At 36.5% G+C, this 22,872-nt stretch overlaps 1 protein-coding gene across 1 annotated transcript in view; it reads right to left on the reverse strand.

The window, feature by feature from the left end:
• Positions 1–9,701, reverse strand: part of SEMA3E (semaphorin 3E) — a 273,154-nt gene extending 263,453 nt beyond the window's left edge. The window contains exon 1 of the mRNA XM_082632907.1: positions 8,997–9,701. Within this exon, the coding sequence (XP_082489033.1) occupies positions 8,997–9,111 (115 nt within the window). The 5' untranslated portion in view covers positions 9,112–9,701. The remainder of the gene's footprint in view (positions 1–8,996) is intronic.
• Positions 9,702–22,872: the final 13,171 nt, after the last annotated feature.

The following is a 22,872-nucleotide window of genomic DNA, read 5'->3' on the forward strand; positions in this document are numbered from 1 at the left end:
AGGAAAAAAGTAATCAGCAGGAGTGAATAGCTATGTGCAAGGCTGTCAGCACATTTCCTCTTCAGCTTTAGTTCCACAGTGTATCTCGAGCTTTGAATTTAAAGCTCTCCTCGGTTCCCATCATTTGCTGAGAGGAAACTGGTCAGGAGGGGAAAGGTCATTGTCCCCAGCTGACCTTATTTTCTCCCTATTTTTTTCCCATTTTCATTGCTGTTGTTCTTTTCTGGTTCTGGAATTAATCCAGCCACCTACAATCACCACTAAGATGTATCCTTAGGGATGCTACTCTTCTGCTCTATCCTGTAAACAAAACCCCCTGTCTATTCTGGTTTCAATGAGTTAAAAATCATAACTCAGAGAGCACAAAGCAAAACTACATGGAAAGAGATAGGTTTATATAAATTATATTCTTACACTTAACACAAGTTTAGCCACAAAGGGGACAGGCTGGCAGGCCCTGCTCTGTCCTGCTCAGGACCCTAATTCTCCCTTCCCAGTCCCCACAGTGCCATGGTGCTGGGAACATCAGCCTCCCACTGGAAACACAGGCTAGACAAACAGGACAAGTTGTCCAAGTGGCTACTAAGCTATTTCTTTAATATTTCATTATTTCTTAAGTCATGAATTTCAACAAAGTTTGAATGCCTAATGAACGCAGTTAAATTTCTTTTAAATTCAAAAGTCATGTCTTCTATTCATTGAATGAGACAACAAAAGAAATACTCAGGTAAATTGAGGACCAATAAATAGATAGCACTCACTTAAAATGTTTTAATTTCATTTTGGCTTAAGGTAGGGAAGAAATCAAAATATCTCTTTGGAAAGAAGCAAGGTGGAGACCAAAAGAGGTGGGGTGGTGGTGACACACCATGGAGAAGTTAAAGAAAGAAGTGAGAAGAGAAGAAAAGGAAGGCGTTGTGGTGATCATCCAGGAATGACGAGAGCACCAACAACTAGTTTCTTTTGTTTGTTTTTTTTTCAAAAGAAGACTGATTATAGATGAGAGAATATGGCTGAACTGTCAGGAGGGTGTCTGGACACCCCAGCTGCTTCACACAATGCAATGCTGAGGGGAAGGAAGGTGAATAGGCAGAGAAAGCCCCAGCCTTCCTCTTCATGTATGTTTTACCAAAGGAGCCATAAATAGTTGTTCATGATTCCTTAGTTTCCTTGGTACTCCTCACCCCATCCCTGGAATAAGACATTTCTTTAAAAAACACTGCTCTAAATCATTCTGTTTTATTCATATACCCAGTCAATGAGCATTGATTGAACACCTACTAAGGGTAAGGAACCATGCTGTGCAGCAGATACCTTACCTGTGTGTGGGTCCAGGGGAAGGCAGAATGGAAAGCTTTCTTTCAAAGCAAACAATGCATGTTGGGCTGATTGCTTACAGGACACTGTTTGGTTTAACTTTTGACAATGTGATCTGGTCTTAGTAATATCTGTTCTATTGTGCCTTACAAAGCCAGGCCTACAATTACCTTTGTTAGTAACTTTTATTTTATGGCTTTGGTCTCTTGTCTCCAAGGTGCCATCAGATAAAGTTCCAACTTTCCTTAAATTATCAACAAAATAATCTTACAGTAACTTACAAGCATGAGAGATACCAACTTCTAGGCATCTGCTCCAATAAGAGCTGGATTTCATTTTTAAAAAAACCTTTGCTTTCAAGTAAAAAAACTGATGACTAAAGATTTTCCCTTATTTTAAGTTGTTAAGTTAATAATTAACTCACGACTGTTTTTAGAATAAAAAAGGGAACCAGAGTAGGCTAATTCTCCCTGAACCTCTTCTGATTCATTGAGTAATTTATGAAAAGCTTCTTAAGGCTAAAGTATTTACCACACTAATTCGCATTATCTCATGTAATTCTTTCAGGGTGTTGCAAGTTATATATTACCCCATTTTAAAGATGAGAAAATTCATACTCAGAAAATAAGTAACTTGCTCATGGCGTACAGCCGGAAGCAACATTCAGATTATGTAGGCCTCAACCGAAGTCTAGAGCTTTTAGGCTATTGATATTAGAATGTGAGAGTGTTTTGTAAAACTTGAGCCTAAACTACTTTTCTACATGTACTGTGCCAAGGCTATGAGCTAAGTCCTTGAGCAGAAAGCAGTGATGACTAAAGACAGAAGTAGAAATACGTTTCTAAGCCCCAGAAATCAGGCAAGTCATGAATTTCTCTTTTCCTTTTCCACACTAGTTATAGAGTCAAGGTTACCAGGACAATGGGGCCTTATGGTGGGAATATCCTGAACTAGGTATTAGACCCAAGGCAGGCTGAAAACTTCTTGAGTAATCAATTGCTTTGGCCACCACCAGGGCAACAGGAAATCAAGTTATCAATTCCACAGACATTTCTGTTCTTGAAATCATCACATTCTTTGACAGAAAATGTTCTCCAATATCAGAGATTGCAACACTTGGTTCAAATGGTGTATTAACATATCCTTTTCCTTCATAGTTCAGAAAATCCAGCTGATAAAATATCTAGCCTTGTCATTATCATCCTTATCATGAGTACAAAGAATAATGTTTAAGCCCAAGAAATAACTAATGACATTGATAGTTTCCCTTATGCTTCAAATGTTATTTAAAACCATACCATGAAAAAATTCTTTATTAAAATAATCATCATCCTTTGTACAATGTATATAATATTCCAAAGTGTCAGATGTTGTACTAAAGACTATGAACAGCAACTGGCCCTGTCTATTGAAACAAAGAGAATAACTGAAATTTTTACTTTGCACCTTTTGGGAAAATGTTGTAAGCGGTATAATTTCAGTTTTCTTTTCTTTTAAATTCTCTGAGACTGAACTTACCAGAACACTTATATACCGTGGTGGCTATGTATGAAGGGGCATGCTTGCATGCAAAGTGTCATTTCTGGATTCCTGCAGACTAAATTCCTCTACTAAACCACAGAAGAGTCTTAGACACAAGTTAAAGGAGTAAATCTTCACACGCTCTCCCACTCAGAACTCCCCAGGATGTTTCCAGTAGACATCTTTGATGAAAGAAAACTGACTCAGCAGATCGTTAACAATAATTTTCACCAGCAATGACCAATTTGATGTTTGGTGCTTTATTATGTGGTCGTAGGACTGGGGCCACCAAGTGATCTCATACCAGACAGAAAGATAGGCGGTCTCTGTGAAATACCCTCGTTAAATGACAAATCTGACACGGCAGCAAAATAATACAGCAGCATAAATTTTTGCAAGAATATTCCATTGTGACAACATGACTGTTGCATGTATTTTTTAGTCAAGAACAAGTACTGGTTCTATATTATGGATAGAACACAGTCCTCACAAAACTTTTAAGAAATGATTTTATGTGACTAAATTATTTTTTGGTCCAAAATTGCCCCAGTTCATTTTTTGCTTTTCCTAACTCTGACCTTCCCTCACCCTATTTCTATACTAAAGATAACTGTGTTCTCACTGTCATACTCAACATACAGATAAGAACCGAATAATTCAGGCTTCCGTGGTGGTGCAGTAGTTAAGAATCCGCCTGCCAATGCAGGAGACACAGGTTCGAGCCCTGGTCTGGGAAGATCCCACATGCCACGGAGCAACTAAGCCCATGCGCCACAACTACTGAGCCTACGCTCTAGAGCCCGCGAGCCACAACTACTGAGCCCATGTGCCACAACTACTGAAGCCCACGCACCTAGAGCCCGTGCTCCCAACAAGAGAAGCTGCCGCAATGAGAAGCCTGTGCGCCACAACGAAGAGTAGTCCCTGCTCGCCGCAACTAGAGAAAGCCTCCACTCGCCGCAACCAGAGAAAAGCCTGCGTGCAGCAATGAAGACCCAATGCAGCCAAAACTAAAATAAATAAAATAAATACATTTATTTAAAAAAAAACACCAAATAATTCATAGAACCATTCAGAAGCTTTTGTGTCTCCAGATGCATTTCTGTGATGCACGAGCAATATTTCTATGTAGCAGATATAAAAAGACAAAAAATAGTGTTATCTAAAATCCTTACATAGACTTCCTCTATAAAAAGTATATTCTGTGTAAACTAAACTCCACAAAACATATTGTGATTCCTTTCATGTTACCCAGTGGCTTTTAATTTTTTTTAAATATAAACTGTTTCTTAATAAATCCACCACTTAATTCTCACTGACTCCCCCTCATGGAGATCTGGGCAGTAAAGTTTGTGTTTACCCCTGGGTCCTATCTAACTACTTTCTTTATGAATCATGCCTTATGACCAGTTTTTATTTATTAACCACACAGGGATGTGTGACTAATGTCACTACTGATAATACCTAGTTACTGGCTGAGAAACCCAAGCTATGAGCTGGTTCACAAAAAACTGGCTCAGTCACTGCCTTTATAACATTGGCCCTGGATAGAAAATAAATACCACAGCCTCCAGGATGATCATTCAAAACTTATTTATCACTACGCTCTTCTAGAATTCTATCTCAATTTTTTTAATGCAAAGTGAAAAAAATTCTAAAATGTGTGGTGAAAAGTATGTGTAACAAACAGATATATACACCCTTCTATTGCAAAAATATTGGCCATGAATCTTGGAAAATGCACAGATGATGTAATTATCTTCTAAATTATTATAACTAGAGGTCAAAGGTATGGAAATGGGATTTGGAGTGAATGCAATCAGGATAAATCACACGTTTTATGCAAATTAAGACCAAGTTTTGCTGTTGTCTATACTAGCATCATTCTAGGACTTATTTATTTATTTATTTATTTATTTATTTATTTATTTATTTTTATTTATTTTTTTTTTTGTGGTACGCGGGCCTCTCACTGTGTGGCCTCTCCTGGTGCGGAGCACAGGCTCCAGACGCGCAGGCTCAGCGGCCATGGCTCACGGGATCCCACAGCCGCTCCACGGCATGTGGGATCTTCCCAGACCGCGGAATGAACCCACGTCCCCTGCATTAGCAGGCGGACTCTCAACCAATGCACCACCAGGGAAGCCTTCTAGGACTTATTGATATCCAAACTCAAGCCATTTCCCAAGAGTTTTTTGTCTTTAGGACATGATTCCATCTAACCTTCTCATTTTCTATCAGTCTTCAGGAAACATTAATAAGATAATTTTTAGGTTATAAAGTGCTTTTACAGTATTATTGTTCCATTTTGATCCTCTCAAAAACCCAGTGAGATATACAGGGAAAATACCAGTACTACCCCTATTTTCAAATTAAGGAAACTGAGGCACAGATAATTACCATTAGTATAAGTGGAAGAATTAGAGCTGGAGTAGAGACCTCTGACTTCAAATCTGAGCTCTCTGAACTATGACAAATCTGTATTTAATTCGTTACCATATTCAAATACAGATAGACTAATTATTAACACTCGCTATCCCACGTTCTATATGTATGGATATGTATTCAGTGCTCAAATCTAAATTTATAATATCAACATATTTTAGCAATGATCTTCTGCCATATTCATGTCTTTATTTAGCTATCTTTTCACCAAACATCCTGGGAGAACATCCTCTGCTTATCAGCAGGCATTCATTCTCCTTGGCTTTTGCAATTGTGAAGTTACTCATTGGGTCTTTGAACACCTACCCTATCTGGAACCTCCCTCGATTGAATTTCTGGGGCTTTCCACGTGCATTGGGATTCCTTCTTTGACATGGGCTTTGCTCATTTGTTTTTTTCTTCTTTGAGCTCCATTATCAAGAAGGCTATTTTTGCCTTCCCTGTAACCTCATTAATGCAGGATGGTGAAAGACAAGGAGAGAACAGACATCAACAGAGGGAAGTGGCTGAATCCACCAGGACACTTCTCCCTCTATTCTCTCTTTCCTTCATTTCTGTCATGAGGAGCACAGCTATTTTTCAAAGAAATCCTTGTAGTAGAATATTATCGATCTGTATGAATTATACCCAAACTACCCTCTTTAGGGTATTGGCTATAAAGTTGGCTATAAATTCTTAACTGTTCATAAAGTTTAACATTCTTGTCTGATATAGTTAATCTGGACACAAATCTTGACTGAAAATTCTTATAGGGCAGGGCAGAATCTTGCCATTTTTATCTTTGTATGTTTTTATTTGTTAACCCAATGTATCTTGTACCTATAAAATGCATTAAAAGATATGCATTGCCTCAACAAGAGCAAATATTTCATCTTTTTAGCTACAAGGCTTGTCTTAAGTTAGCATATTTGCTTAATATTGGGGTGGAGTGGATATTCCATAAGAAGAGGGAGGAATTCAATATTACCCCACTGTGGGTGGAGAGAAGTGAGGAGTAAGCTCGAAGATGCTCCATATCTGATCCCAACTTTCTACCTTTTTTCTCTCCCTCTCTGCCTCTTCTCTCTTTTGGTCCTAATGTTCTTCTCCTCTCAAGCTGTGTTTAAGAACACGCCACTTCCAGAGTTAGAGAAGGATGGAGGAGAGAGAAAAAGGGCAATTCCTGGGCATTTTTTTTTTCTGAACATATTTTTATATAATGTAACTCAAGCTTTGTAAACATATGACACTGAAACTTTCTCCTTCTCTTTGGGAAGTGACACGAGGTTTGTGTTCTCCAACACCATCCCGATAATGGAAGATATAAGAAAGATGCTTGTCCTTCTCCAATATGGCATGGACCACTGCTATGAAATGAATCCCTGGATGAATCCAGTAGGCTACCTCAGGGAGCCTATTGGCTTTCTCCACTGGGGGTCAGGCAGCAATGCAGAGGTGCTAGATTACTTATAAGTAGTGTCTCTTATTTTTAAGGACCATGCACTCATTTATAATACTAATCACCTAATTTACTCACTACTAAAATTGTACAATTTTGGATATCATTTAAGATAGCATAAGAGTATACTTTCAAAATATTCTGCCCCCAGTTTTCAGACACCACTAAAATGTCTATTGAGTCTCTAGTGTAGAGAGGTGAATGTGCTGTTCATACTGTATCGAAGGGATGGAATATCCCTGCTCAGGCAGTCCTGTGCTTCTCTTTCACTGAGTCACCTGCGGCACAGGAGGCATTTGTTGCTTCAGGTTGCATCTGCGCTGTGATCTCTTAGCTGACTTTGCTAACTAAACTGTGCAAGTGGGAACATTCTATTTTCTGGTAACTCTATACTGTCTGCATAAGAGCACAATATTGCACATTTACAGCTAGTGCCCTTAAATCAAAAGGTTAAGAAAAGCCAAAAGGAAATCTTACAGGAGTTTTCTGTCTAGTGTACCCATAGCTTCTAGCAGTGGTCCTCCCACACCACTTAACAGGACTCATAAAATCAATTAGAGTTATTCTTTTGACTAAGAGAGATGTGGTGAAGATAAGGCTGATGGCAACATTATGCATTAGAGTTTTGGTATGCACTGACTAAATCAGAAGCTCTCCAATGAAATATTAAAATGAGGTATCTTTGGAAACATACTGATATTGAGCTATCAAAAAACAAGTATCCTAGTAATGAGGTATAAAAGGTTGATACCATGCATAGCAGAATGGCAGCTTGCCCAAATTGACAGCTTATCCGCTTGTCTACATAAGAAAAAGAATCCATTATTATGTTTTTTTTTTCTGACATCCTTATGTGTCCATATTCCATCACATCAAATTTTTACATTTAGATATATTTGATCTTAACTTAGGAATATGTATTTTGATACATACCATGATACATCTTCCCAAATCAAATGAATTATACTAATTCTAGGCACTATATTTTAAATACTTTACAAATTCAGTGTCAATGTGTTTCTTAAATTTATGTTATCTACTGGGGAGTACTATAGGAAATCTATTTAAACTAAGAAAATACCCATAGATTATAGCTGTTCTAAAAACGAGAAACTTCTATAGTCCAATCTACTGATGATTGTCAATTAAAAAAAAAAACTGTGTCATAAATTTGAGCCCTCCCTTTTTGTTTCTCCTTCTGGTAAAGATTACACTCATATTTTTAAAATAGAGACTTCTTTCTACAGTGGGGACAATTTAAAAACTTACACAATTGAAAAATGTCTTTTATGTAATTCTCACTATTCCATCTATTATCTGTCTCAATGGTTAATGATAATAAATACTTCTTTCCTGAAAATGTATTCCAAGTTACTTTTAAGTCAGCAAAGTCACTTTCTTAGAGTGTGGGTTTTGTTTGTTGTGTGTTTACAGGAAGAGTCATCAAACCTATTTATGACTGGCTTTTACTGGTCCTGATGCAAAAGCTATCTTTTAATCATTTATGACTAAATGCTGCTTTACAAGACATAGTTGCAGAATAAAATATTTAAGTGCTCTCTGATAGATGGATCTTCAGTTAAGCAATATGAATTTACATTAAAAAGAATAGATGCTAGTAAATAGTATCTAACACTTTAATCAGTATAAATCAGTTCACAAGGGTTGCTAACATTTTTTTGCCACACATTAAAAAAATTTCTAATAATCAATTCAACTAGAAAGCTAATTTATAACAGTTGTTAGTCATTTTAATTACATGGAGATGACTTTGTTATCATGGGCAAGGAATCATTTTGATTCTCAGGAGTTTTCTTTTTTCCTCCTCTCATCCCCATTATGGACACCACAAAACAGAAAACCAGTTGCACCTCTATTTTTACAGTCCTTCCCTGACATACTTGCTTCCCAAAATGCATACATTGGTATTTAAATACCCTTTGCTAACTTGGTGGATTCAGCCCCTCAAGGCTCTTTACTACCTGCTTCCTACCCTCTTCTGTTATGTCTGCTGGTGAGTGAACTTACTACAAAACCTAATATTTACAAGACAAAAACAACATCTCTAAAGTTAGGCTGTTATTTTACACTATTTTCAGCTGTGGTTAAGTATGACCTATTCATTAGAGGTACTCAGAAGCTTGGGTCGGTGTTGCAATCATTTTTTTCAGGTGTATGTTAAGGGTCTCGAAAACCAAAGATCAATGTGAAATAAATGACTTTAATTCTTTTCTCATTTTTTTTTTTAACAAAAGGATCTGAAAAGGTGACTTACCTTTATGTGACAGGCGTAAGCGGGGGTGCGGGGTGTCAGCTGTGTGACCTCCTGTCCAGAGCTCCAGCAAGTAGCCCCACAGGAGCCAGGTGATGAGGTACCCGGCAGATGCCATGCTGCCTGCCTGCCGTCAGCGATCCTCACTTTCAGGCGGGGTGAGTTTTACTTAGGACTCCCCTCCAGGGGCAGCGTGCGAGAGAGGCTTTGTCAGAAATCGAACGCGTTGTCATCAGAAAGCACAGTTCCAAAGTGCCATTTGTCAGGCTGTATTTGGATACTTAAAACCTGCCTTTCCCCAGGACAGTTGTTTATAAGCCGGGAGCAAGAGGACATTCCAAGGAGTGAGTCTTCAGAGCCATGTCCTGTCTAGAGCTCTCTTCAGTCACTATGCCAGTGGATTCAGGAAGAAACTGTATTTTTTTTTTTTTTTTTAGTCACTTCTGCAAGCGGTTCATTCAGAAAAAACAACCACCCCAGCACACCCACTGCCTTCCCCCGTGGAGCTCCTGTTCTCTTCTGGCTCGTTCTAGCCTCTCAGAAGTCAGCCTCTTGCACTGACTTGCCAAACAGCTAGTTTTAATTCACCTTTCACCTTGCTAATTAAAAACAAGAAGTGCCATTCCCTCTAGGAGTTGCAGGATCCACCCAGCAGGGATGCCGCTCTGTCAGCGAGCTGTGTTTTCGGGGAAAGTTCAGGCAGGGTTGAGCCGCGTACTTGCTGTTTCTAGGAAGTGTTTCTGGTCCACGTGCCCTCGCCCCACCCGCCCTCCCAGTATTGTTGGCCCCGCGTCACTCAGCGACAGCAGAGAAGTTCGCATTTGGATGGGAAAGGGGAATCAGGAGGGAGAATGATACACCATAGGCTGCTTACTTAAGAGTAAGTATAACAGGAGAGGATGGAGTGTCAGGAAGGGCTTTTAAATGTTCACTCATCAAGATTAACCCTTGAATAAATTCAGATTCATTTTAAACAATCTATTTGTCACCGTCCAGTACCCAAACTGATTTTTTTGCGTTTCCACTGAAATTGTATTTTTTTTCACTTTTTTGGCTTTTTATATTGATTACATCTCAGAAATGTTTTTTTCAACTTTTGTAAGGAAAGCGTTTTAAGAACCTGAAAACCTGTCATCTGTGATTGTTTCATAGATAGGTTAAAACTAACAAATTATTTTGCAGAGGCAAATTCTTCAAATCAATTAAAAGCAAGTTCTTTTTTATAAGCAAGTCATAAATTTCATCTCAAATTTTGGAATAATTAACTTTTAAAGTGATTTTTCTCTTACATAAGATAACTATGGTAAACTTGAGATTCCGTATGGGAGAGATCTCAGTAGACATTAGAAAACTGGGGATGTAAAATACCTTGGGATTCAACTGCTATGCACTTTCAGAGTTTATTTTCCAAGACACTATGTTTGTGTAAATAAGTCTAACACAATAGGTCAACTTTACAATCTACTTTCAATCAGTCTCAAAAACTAAACCAAACACTCTGTCGCTGTTGGCATGCAAATGAATGGTATTATTTTAAGGTACCAATAAACGTGAATGGATATTTGATTTGATAGCTGAAAGTTAAATGGTCAACAAACGATTTCAACTCTAACTTTTTCTCATTCTGCATTTTACATGGTAATGATTAAGGATACCTCTTGAGAATTATGGTTTTAAAATCATGTACTTATAACAAAAAGATTACACAGTTTACCCTGGTATTTTGCATCATATATAAGCAAATGTAGAGCCAGGCATTCTATACCCATTTTCCTAAGCACAATACGTCCTATTACAAGCAGAGTATATTTAGCAAAATGTAAATGTCACTGGATATTATAAATAATTGGATTTCCAAGGTCTACAAAAGATAACAAACTCTAAACATTATTTAAGAGTAAAGTACCATGAAGTATGTAGATACTTTTAACCTGGGGTGGTCTCTGTAGGCGCTTGCATATTTTAAAAGCCAGTCTGATGAGCTACAGACCTAAAGGTTTTTCTAAGTGTGCTATAATATACCTTTGGAATCCTCTTTTACTTTCATCCAGAATTGAAATAACTAGAAAGTAAATAGCAGCTTTTTTATGTGTTATCTAATGGTAGGGTTCCAGAAAAAGTAAATGTGATGCATTTAATTTTTATTACAAATATGTGGCTACACTCATGCAACTGAAATTCCACTTAAGATTGTGCAGAGCCTGTCCTAACCCTAGTAAGGAGCTGAGGCAATGTAAGACGTTACAACCATTTCATTAGGGCACAGAATTCACACCATGAAATCTTGATGCAGGGATAAAGGTTATGAATGTTAGTTACATACATATAGCTATACACCAAGATTCATCTTCAGTGTTTACATGTCATCCTTCAGATAAGGTTAGGACCTTTTGAAGTCTGGGCCAGAATAATGAGCTCCTTTGGATTCCTCAGAAATGTGCTTTGGTTTATCCCTCCGTCATCAATGTCATTGCTTATTCCCTTTAACTCCTTTCTATGTCCTTCTACCTTTCTCTCTAGTCTCTACAGAACATACAGATGATGTCCCCACAAAATGACTATTCAAAATACTAACGATAGCCTCAGCTACCCCCATGTGGCTCTAGCCACTAGCAATGGAATGAAGGGTCTTTGGGACCAAATCACTCATTCACGTCATAAAATAAAACAAGAAGAGTTCTCAGGAGCAGGGTCACCATATAAGTTATCATCCAAACAGAACATTTTTAAAAGTAAAAGAGTCTTCTATTAATAATCACAGACAACCAAGACTATTACAGACAAATCAGGACATCAAAGTCACCCTCCTTGGGAGAGATTTCTAGGCTCCCTTAGAAAATGTGGAAATGGAAAAACAAAATTAAATAACAAAACTGACTTACCACCAACAGTGAACTAACGAGGAGCTTCAGTAAAAGGAAGAGCTTTGGAACTAGCAATAATACCTATTGATTTTATTATATTTGATCTGAGAGGAGTGAGACTGCCAGTTTGAACAACCTTAGACAACATGGAAAACCAGGTAAGAAGGAAAATGGCAGCTCTGAAGGTATTGCCTACCAGGTCAGATGTTTCTGTCCAAAACCTTAACCCTTTGTGGTTAGTGTCACACACAGTAGTGAGGAAAAAAAGGGGGGAACTGAGTACTCATCAGGAGTTCCAGGCTCCCCCATGGTGCGTTCTGTCCCTGGTTCCCCAATTTTAACAGCAGAAGAGCAACTGGCCTCTGAAACAATTCTTCCCAGCATGTGGTCCAAGACTATCTGTTGCTGAATCACGAAGGGTATAGGGTATTTGCTAAAAGAGCAAATTCTAATGCCCCACCTTGTACTCCCAGTTTACCTAAAGTTTTACGTACTAAAATTTGAGTTTTAGAGTGGTTCTTTTTGGTCAGTGTTATTAAAACATTAGGCATCTGTTTGGCACTTTTTACCATTTTTATCATAAGAACACAGTGTCTGCAATTAAAGTTTAAATTTATATAAAACGAAGCCATGACCTCATAGGCATAGTGTGCTACTTACATTTTTCAAACACATGTTGAAAACACACAAAAATTATAAAAGTTTATTCTCTGCACCACTTAAAATTATCTCACATATTGTGGGACACAGTATTTACAAATGGCCTTGAGAATATCCATTCTTTCTTTTCTTCCTACCCAGGAAGACAGAAGATGAATATGGGAGCCTACCCTTCTCAGCCCCTAAGCAGTTATGTTAAGCCATGTGACAATTTCTGACCAAATAAATGTGAGCAGAAGTGACGTGTATCACATCTAGGCTGAGGCAGTGAAATACTCGTAAGCAATTCTTCTGTCCCTCTCAAGTTCTGGAGGAGGCCTTACACTGAAATGGTGAAACTATGAGACTGAAGCATCTTGGATTATGAATCACCACACTGGGGACAGATGCCCTGGAAAGTTACCCTGACCTACAGCAAATTTAGAACAAGCAGTAACTAAACATATGTTAAACTATTTGGTTGATTTATTACCACTGCATACATAGTCTCTCTTAACTAACTGTACACACTTTACTTACTGTGATTTGGGAAACAGGTTCTTAGACAAACATAAAGCATCAGTAAGCCACTGATATTGTATTCCTTCCTATCTGTCACTGAAACTTATTTTAGTTTTAGCCAGAGAGAGATGCAGATAGTTGAGGGCTAAGTAAGAGGTAACATGATTCCCTATGTCACTTAGAATGGGAGGAGACATGCCCTTAGCTTTTCCAGTTGAACATTGCACACAAAAATGATGTCATGAACAGTATAGGTGAACAAATAAGTACTACATCTCAAGAACATTATGATTAAAACTATTAACAACCAACACATCACAATAGCAATGATGATGATCCTTTTTAGAACTAAAGATAAACTTTCTCTACAATGGTCATGGCCTTTCAGGTTCACTAATCCTTCCTCTACTCCTGTTAGCCCTGCAATCTAGAGCATCTCAAATGCTCCATCAATACTGCCAGCTACTGCTGCCGCTGCCACATCACTGCTGATGGGTTTTACAACCAAGACTGTTGATGTGTTTATTGATCAGTCCATTCAGATGATGAACAGGATCTGTGAGGATTCCAGAAGTCTGGATTCACTATTTCTCACATTCAGTGATTCAAGAGGATGACGGAAAAGAGACAACTAAATTATTCCTGGTTTGTATGTAATTGAGAGTAGTTCAGAGAACGGCATCCTGTCAATCAGTACCAGCCAGGAGCCAATCCAGTCGCTTGCCTGATGCCATTCTGATGTAATCATTTAGATAGTTAATAATTCAATAAATTGGCCTTTTATTTTTCCATTTTTTTGTATTAGTAAAAAAAAAAAGACAAAATTTGAGCAAAATTTACATTTTATAGAATTCTGAAGTTCTTTATTTCTGACTGACACTAGGTTTTCTCTAATTTTCTTTTAGGTCTTTGATAATAAGGAAAAGCAGAAGCATTGTGACCAGGTATCAGCTTTAATTGACTTTAATCAAAGAGCAGTGCTATTTCTCATGCCCTTTTAATGGCAAAATGAAATTATTATGTGTCATTAACTCTAGAAATCCTTTAATTTGTAGGTCCTGAGAGGTTTCCCTATATACTCTTCCTTATAGGCTATAGATAATTCCTTAAAAAGGCAGCAATGCAATTAGTTATCTTAAAAAAATGTAAGAGAAACCTCCATAATACATTTTAATTTATTGGTTTATATGCCTGTTTTAACACATATTTGGGAGTTAATGGTGGCACTGATGGTGACCTGTTCTTAATACTTGATTAGTGTCCTCAACACCTAGCACTGCACTTCAAACTGTTTCCATTTTAATAGAATAAAAACAATTACTATAATAATGACAAAAATGTTCATTTGTTGTTTTCTGTATACTAGGCACTGTACAAGGCACATTCGCATATAATCCAGTTTAATCCAGACAACAGCCCTATGCAATAGAAACCAATTTTACTGCCATTTACTCGGAAAAAGAATCTGGGACACAGATGTTAAGTAACTTTCCTGAGGTGAAGTACTGATAAGCAACAAATCTGCTCTCTTACACTCAGACTCCAGGGCCCGTGTTCCAATCATTACACTTGCCTTCTTGGAGAATATTATTTAGATAAGACTTTGTAATGACTCTTCCAAATTATTACACTAGCAGGAACTTATCTTTAATAAATGTTAGTAAGGAAATATACACAGTTTAACAATAAAAACCTTTCAAGGCAGTTCGTGCTTTAGTCGACAACCAGCCTCTATGACTGAGATTGAACTCACCAGATAAAGCCCTCCATCCCAGGTTGTGTCAGATGGCAGCGCATACTCTGTTCATTCCATTCCAGGCTATAGTGTCCAGCTGCACAAATTCTAGTGACTTGTTTCGTTGACTAGATACTGGCCCTTGTAAGCTGTTAGGTTTGACTGGAGTCTTCTGAGCTTGGTAATCAGGCACAACACTGGAGCTAAATACAGTAGGCAAAATTATTAAAGATCCAATTTCTAAGGGAACTAAGCAAATAGGGTTTTTTCTATTAATAATCTTTATTCCATATTGAAAAGTACAATAGTTTTGTAACAAATAGATATTTTAAGAAAAACTGTCAGATAATAATAGTTACTCTTATTTATGGAAATATATATACATATGTATGCATATGTATATATACACACACACACGCACATTTCTAGTTATGGTTACAGGAGAAGAAAGAAGTTTCCAAGAAAGGATTTAGGGGTAGTAAATCACTTACCAATATAAACTGATGTTTAGATTATTTTGTCCAAAAGATTCCAACATTTTCAAACAACGTTACCACTAATGTACCCAAATGAAAAAAAACATTTCATAGTTCACTTAAGAAAGGGACTTAGTATGAGACCAATAATAAATGCCATAAACTGCAGTAAAGGAGTCATTCATCCACTGGCTTCTTTAATCTCGTTCTAGAATTTAAGATCACCTGTATTTTTTGTCTTCCTGGCAAGAAGTGGTCTAAATTTTTCAAGGTCAGTTTCTAGATTATTTATTTTTTTAAAGAAAGAAGGAAGGAAAAGAAGGAGGCAGGGAAGGAAGGCAGGAGGAAAGTAAGTGATAATTCAATGTAATTTTTTTTCAACTTTATTTCAAGTTTTGAATCCTCTTTCATTTTCTTTATGATCTCCATTGTTGTTTAACTACCACTGCTAAAGCCAGGCCCAAACCAGTTGGCATGGAGTAATTTATTCAATAAATGTTTGAGAGTGTGATAGTTGCAAGGCACTCGTATAGCTTAAGCTATCTAGAAACCAAAGATTAGTTTTTTTCTGTTAATTTTTTGGATCATTTTTGTAGTTGTTCACTTTGACTCTACAGAGGACAAATGGCCAATACGTAAGCATAAAAGGAAGCAAACAATTGTATCCTATTATGAAAGAAGAAAAGGAAGGATTTATATAAAGCCAATGCAATTAACCATTAGTCAGTTGGCAAGAAACTAAGCAAAAAGGCCAAATATTTTGCAATATTTTATAGTATCTTCAATTGTCAAACAGTTGGCAGATGGATATAAAATTTTATATATCACATAAAGCTGCCATCAACTAAATGAATGTTTCACATTAAAAGAAATGGAAACAAATACTAAAGTTGTGAAGAATCTGACAGAAAATCAGAATATTCAAAATAAATCACATTTTGGCTATGAAGGTGAATCTTAGACTTCAAAGGAATCACAATGACCAAAATAAAAACCTGGCAGAAGTCCTACAAAGCCTCTTTTCCCCCAAGGACTTCCTTTCCTTAACACCATTCCAAATAACTATATATGGAAGAGAGAAAACAATCCATAGAAAAAAGAACATGATCTTGAACCCACTGGTGAGATCCCAAAGATGAAACAAGAAATCTAAACTCATTTCATGTCACCTTTTGTTTAGCTTTACTACAATTTCCACAAATGGTTTGCCAAAATTATTATTGTGCATGAGCCAGATTTTAAAGAAGGCAGGATTTCAGGTATAGTGTCTTTTTATTTGAATCTGTTGTTTCATTATTGGAATTATTTTTGATGGGCAGTGTGAGTGGTTATTTTGTGTTACCAGGTAGTTCTGGCTTGTGATGTCCCAGTACATAACACTAGCACCATGTGGAGGCCAAGACTGGTACTACATGCTTTCAATTGTAAACGAAACCACAGTACAAGCCTACTCGTGCTCGCAGTTTGTTTACTATTACAAAATAAAGAACGTGCTTTATCTAATGATAATGTGATACTATATTCTGAGCATGGTCACTTTTCATGGCTGATAGAATGGGTCTTGACAGTTAAGGATAAATAATTTAAATGTTCTTTATACAACATTTAATTTAAAAAACACTAAGACTTCTGTTAAGAAACTATTTCTTAACAAGAGGCTTAGAATTTGAAGATATGACCATAAATGTGTCAGAAACAAAGGTATTAAATAGGAAAATATCTCCTGTGAAAACATGTTGACGAAAATTTAGCAAACTCAGTTGAAAATTTAATAGTTTGGAGATCTCTAAATTTAATCATCCCTGATTTTATGACTATTGTGTCTTATAACTAAAGCATCTCTAATATTACTATTACTATGAGACAATGATATAATTGCATATAAATATTTCTTTATATAATCCCATGTTTATACTAGGTAATAAATAATGCAAAAATATGAACAGAAAATAACAAGTAAATCCCAACCTCACTCTATTTGCTTGCCAAAAAAATATAACCACATAAAACAACGTCTTTCCCCAGAGACCCAAAGAGAAAGAATATTTCAAGCTAGAATTTTACTTTGTATTAGATACAAGTAAGAAATTAGCATGTTTTCAAGGATAAATTAGTGTATGTGCATTAGAGCTCTGCCTAAAATTAATTGCAGGAGAATTTTAATAAATTGCTTAATGATCTGAAGACGGATCACTTATCATTGTTAAAATGGTGTAAAAGTTGAACTTGAATAAAAACTGTACACTTTGAATGAAATTTTAATAGCTAAGCATGAAAAGCTAATTGGTGCATCATATCCTCACAATAACTTGATAAGCTCTATCTAGGGCTAAAATACAAGAAACAACAATGTGTGTTGCAAATAAAGGAGGAAATAAAATTAAACATTTTTGATTGATCTACATTTTAAAATAAAAAGTCTACCAATTATTTTCAATGAAGTAAGATTTACACCACTAAAAACATGGCATATCATCCATTTTTTTCCTGATTGCCTGATTGAAAATTATGCTAAGTTGCTTGAATTCCAAGAATGCTGTTTCTTACAGTTTTTAACTATAACAATATTAACATCTATATAAGAGAAGAATTCAAATATAATTTTCCCCCAGACAAGTAAATCTTTCTCCTAGAATTTTGTTATTCCTATTTTTCAGTTCACAATTCCTTGCAACAATTTAATCTTTTTCTAGAGGATTAATAATACCTCTCTACAAGATAATCCCCAATCTTATAGAAAAATATGGTAACATTTCCCATCTTAAAAGAAATCTCCCCCTGTCCTCACTAATCCTCCAACTAGAGACCCATTTCTGAGTTCCAACTTATAGTTAAATTCCTTCAAAATATTGGCTATAGTCTGTCTTCATGTGTTGACCTCTCATTTTCTCTTGAATCCACTCTATCAGTTTGAATTAGGTTTGGTTGCAGGTGGTAGAAAACTCAAAACAACAGCGGTTTAAATGTGACAAATTTTACTTCTCCTTTTTGTAAACACAGTCTGGGGGTAGGGCCAGGCCTGAAGTGGCAGAACAAGGAGTTAACTAATCCATAACTAATAGAAGCATTTTCTATCTTGTCGCATATTCATCCTCAATAGGCGGACTCCATCTCACAGTCCAAGCTCCAACCATCACATCCTCTCTGCAGCCAAAAATAATTAGGAATTAATGAAGAAGGACGTGCCCTCTGCACTTAAGGACATTTGCTAAAAAACTTCGTATTCCTGACCTCTAAGTTTTTGAGTGCCATGGGATTCAAACCTACAACCTCATCTCTCCTCTACCTATGCTCACCCCCTCTGGTGGATTTGCAGCAGGTCAACCTGGCTAAGCTGAGCTCCCTTTCCCAGAACTCCCTTTCTTGCCTGTTTCTGTTTAGGTTGAGCCAAAGGGGAAACTTGGGAGATTTGGAGAGCAGAAGAGAAACAGCAGTCATTTTGTAACATACATATTTTCTTATATTTGCATCTGCAACTACCCCATCTTCTTAGAAACCTCCTTCAGCTTTTGTCTCCTGGGACAGGTGTATGTGTTTAACTCCACCACCAAGGGCCCTGGCTTTTGCTGGACACCCACAACGTCAAGGTCAGAGGCAACAGCTGCTGACAGGGGTTTCAGTCTTTCCTCACTGAGTTCCAGTTCATACTTGTGGATTCCAGCTTGTAATTCCTCTCCAACTTTATATCCTTCTTCTCTTCTTACTGCCTGCCCTGTGTGCTTCAAAGTCCAGCATCAGACATGAGGACAACAGCTTTAAAGAGACTTATTAACCAGCTTCCACAAATGCATAAGGTTAAGTTTCTGGAACAAATCCATCTATATGTTCTAGAGGTTTTCCTTCTTCCACTGTACATCCTCTAGTCCTCTCACCCAAGACCATGATTTTTCATAACATCTATGTGCTGGGTATCAAATTTACATCAATAAATCCAACCCCTCATTCCCTCCATGAGACTCAGACAGATTTGTATATCCAATTGTCTTCTAGAGATTTCCACTTGTATGTCTAATAAACATTCTTACCTTACCATGTTCAAATAGAACTGTTGGTTTCTAATTGCCCTTCGCCTCCTCAATCTGCAAACCTGCTTCCCCCAACCCAGTAAATGGAAATGTCTAGGTCCCTTTCCATCAATGTTTTTCTGCTCCATATCAGTTCGAATAAAAGTCAAATCCTTGTAGTGGTCTCTGAGGTCCTTCTTGATCTGGCCCCTGCTGTGTTATCCACCTTAGGTATCATTCTTCTTCTCCCTCACCCCACTGGAATCACAGTGAGTTCTCAGATAGTTTCTATCCTAGCTAAGCACACTCCCACTTCAGAGCCTTTGCATTTGCTGTTTCCTCTGCCTATACAGCATTCCCTTCAGAAATCCATATCTTACAGAAATCCATATCTTACATTATAATAGCTCTAAATTTTTATTACAAGTCAAAAGCTAACAAGACATAATTACTAAGAAATAAATGCTGAACATAATTAATTTATAATGTATAATGCTAAACACCAATTTCTTGTATTTCAACTCTCTACACATATCTATCGTTATATTTTTAAGTGGAAGTTTTTTTTCAGACCTATATTTAGAGTAAAAAGGCATGCTTTAAATCCTGCTTTAATACTATGTAGCTGGGTCCCCTTAACCAAAATATTTTTTCTGAGCATCATTTTCTAGCATCTATAATAGAGATAGTTATAATAAGTAAGCTTAAATAGAATAAGCATTTTGAAACTAATATGATTACTGTCAAAGCTTTAATATACAAACATTTCTATATTTTTCTATATTGTTTTTATATTAACATTCTATAGTAAAATATTTAAATAAGTTCCATTTCAATTTTGGGGGGTATGAAAAGATCTGCATGAAGGTCTATAAATATTGATATGTTAGTTTTTTTCCCTACCATTTGAATAATGGGTTAAATTTTAAGAACTATCTCTAATCAGGTACTTCTAGAAATAACATTACAAATGAAGAACTGATTTTTCAGGATTTAAATAACTTAACTCTTATGTGATTCCTAATGTTCCATGCATTCAGAGGCAGTGCTGTATATACCAATGTCTCCTTTGTACGGTTGAAGAGATGTGGGTACTAGGCAACCCTATACTTCTCCATTCCTACTAACGAAATGAATGACTTTGCAGAAAGACAATCTCATCTCTCAGAATAAAAGAGAGCTAATATCCTACAGTCAATATAGGAATAGTCTTTAACACATTTCAACAAGGTCAGAATTTAACAGAGTATAAAATGCTTTTGAAAACTATGCTGAACAATTCAATCTGCAGAGCAAAATATTTTATAAAATCTGTATCTTACAGTCATTTAATTTATTTTAAGGCTATGCCTCTTTGTAAAAATAAGTTCATCCACAAATTTAAAAAAGAAAATCCATTATTTACATGTTGGGAAAATGATATTTCTTCTGACCAAATTTATACTCCTTGCTTAGGTGACATTACCCTTAAAAGCCTGGGCATATACTCATATCAATATATTCATCTCAATGTACTCATTTATTCCTTACTGAAGAATGTAAGAACAAATGAATGAAAGAAAATATATCAAATACTTCAAGTTAAAATAAGGTTATGTTTTATAATATGACATTATATTATAATAATATACTAATATTTAAAAATAAAGAAACTTTGGGGGTGATGGATATATTCACTATCTTGATTACAGTAATGGTTTCATGAGCATATACATGTGTCAAAACATCAAATCATATATATTTTCTTGTATGTCAATTATACCTCAATAAAGCAGTTTAAAATTAATAATTAAAATATTAGGTATAAATTTTGGAAATTATAAAAATTTTTTAGAATATAATCATTCAAGGTGAGCCTAGTATAGAGAAATTTTGAAAAGAAAAACATCTTCAATCGTCATGCTCTGCTCTGAATATAAGATGATCATTTAAAACTATATTTGGCACTAACATAAACTCTTTACATAATAAAGATTTTGTCTAAAAAATATTTTTTGGTTCCTTCTGGCTGTGACCAAGACCTTGATTTGTCGAGAATAAAGCTTCAAAGCTCATCTCTTCCTCTCCCAACGGGATTCTTTGGGTTTCCCACCACTCTGGTCTAGAAGCTGAGACAGCAGCACAGACTGACCACGTTCAATCCCCATCCCTCCCAAAGGCAATAGTTCATTGTCCTTTTAAAAAGCTCTGCTTTTTTGGAGCTTCTACCTTTCGAACTGACCACTCTCTCCCCATGGATGCCGCTACTACCTCATCATTACCTCCAATCTTTCATCAAAGACTATGGCACTAGCTCATGGCATTCAAATGACTTCACTATTCAAATGAATGACTTAACCTAGCAACCCTTTCAATTCCTTGAGCTTCTAATCACTAATGATTTGCATCTCCCTAAGCAACAATCTCATGGCTACAACCTGGGTATTTTCACTACCAAATTGCTCTAGTTTCAAAAGCATTAATTTAGTAATCGTCCTCTGAGCAAAAATTCCTCCACCCCAAGTTTAATTTCTCAATCCTTCTATTGCTAATCCTTCTGGCCTCTCAGGGACGAGAATTTTAGGTTTTGCACCAATAAGGTCTCTGTGGCAACTACTCAACTCCGCCTTTGTAATGCAAAAGAAGCTGTAGACAATATGTAAACAAATGGGCATGGCTCTGTTAGAAACAAAACTTTTTTTATGGACACAGAAGCTTGAATTTCTTACCATTTTAACATGCCTCAAAATATCCGCCTTTGATATCTTTTCAACCGTTTTACAATGTAAAATGCTTTTTTTTTTTTTTAGCTGCAGGCTGTACAAAAACAGGGCCAGATTTGGCCACATCTCATCAGGACCTTTCGGTTACTAACCTTTTGACTTCCAATTCATCAGCCCTCTAATGTCTTTATTTCCCTATTTATCCTGCTTTGAACTAAGATTGCCTTATTTTAATAATGCTATTGCCAATAAGTTAACTCCGTAGTCCCTCTCTTTTATTCTTCTACCATCTGGCAAAACTCCAGCCTTGGATTAACTTGATTACCTGTTTTCTCCATGACTAAACCCAAGGTAGCTGGGCATTGCTGCAGGAAGTCATAGAAGGGTGGAAAGATGTTCCACTAAAGATACAAACATTACCTCAATTGGTCTCTCTATACTCTCTGGCAGTCTTCGGAGGTTTTACTGTTAAACTCAAGGTCCACTCTTCTCAGTACTTTCTTCCAAAGATTTTCTTCCCAAAAGTGTAATCAACACTTGCCTCAAATCTCTAGTTAGTCATAGCAGATTATCTGGATGTTTATTTCACAGAAAAAGCTAGAAATTTACTGCACATATGCTTTCCTTTTTGTCTGGTGAAATTAGATGTGGTGTCCTTCCTTCATCTGCCTTTAGCACATCCAGCTGTACATTGGACTCTTTCAACCTCTTATGAATTTTACATTATCAATTGTTCCTTCTCTCTCTCTTTCAATCGTTCTCAAGTAAGTGTTTAAATGTGCTCAAGTCTCTCCATCTTAAAGAAAGAAACACATACACATCAAACTACCTTCATAAACCTCATTCCCTCTACTAACTCTTCATCATTCTTTTTCTTGTTATAGCGATTATTTTAAGTCCCTTTTACTCTCTTTTTCTGTTCTTCATCTTTCTTTAC

This window comes from Mesoplodon mirus (genome assembly GCF_964341445.2).
Source record: "Mesoplodon mirus genome assembly, chromosome: 9".
Taxonomy (NCBI): Eukaryota; Metazoa; Chordata; class Mammalia; order Artiodactyla; family Ziphiidae; genus Mesoplodon; species Mesoplodon mirus.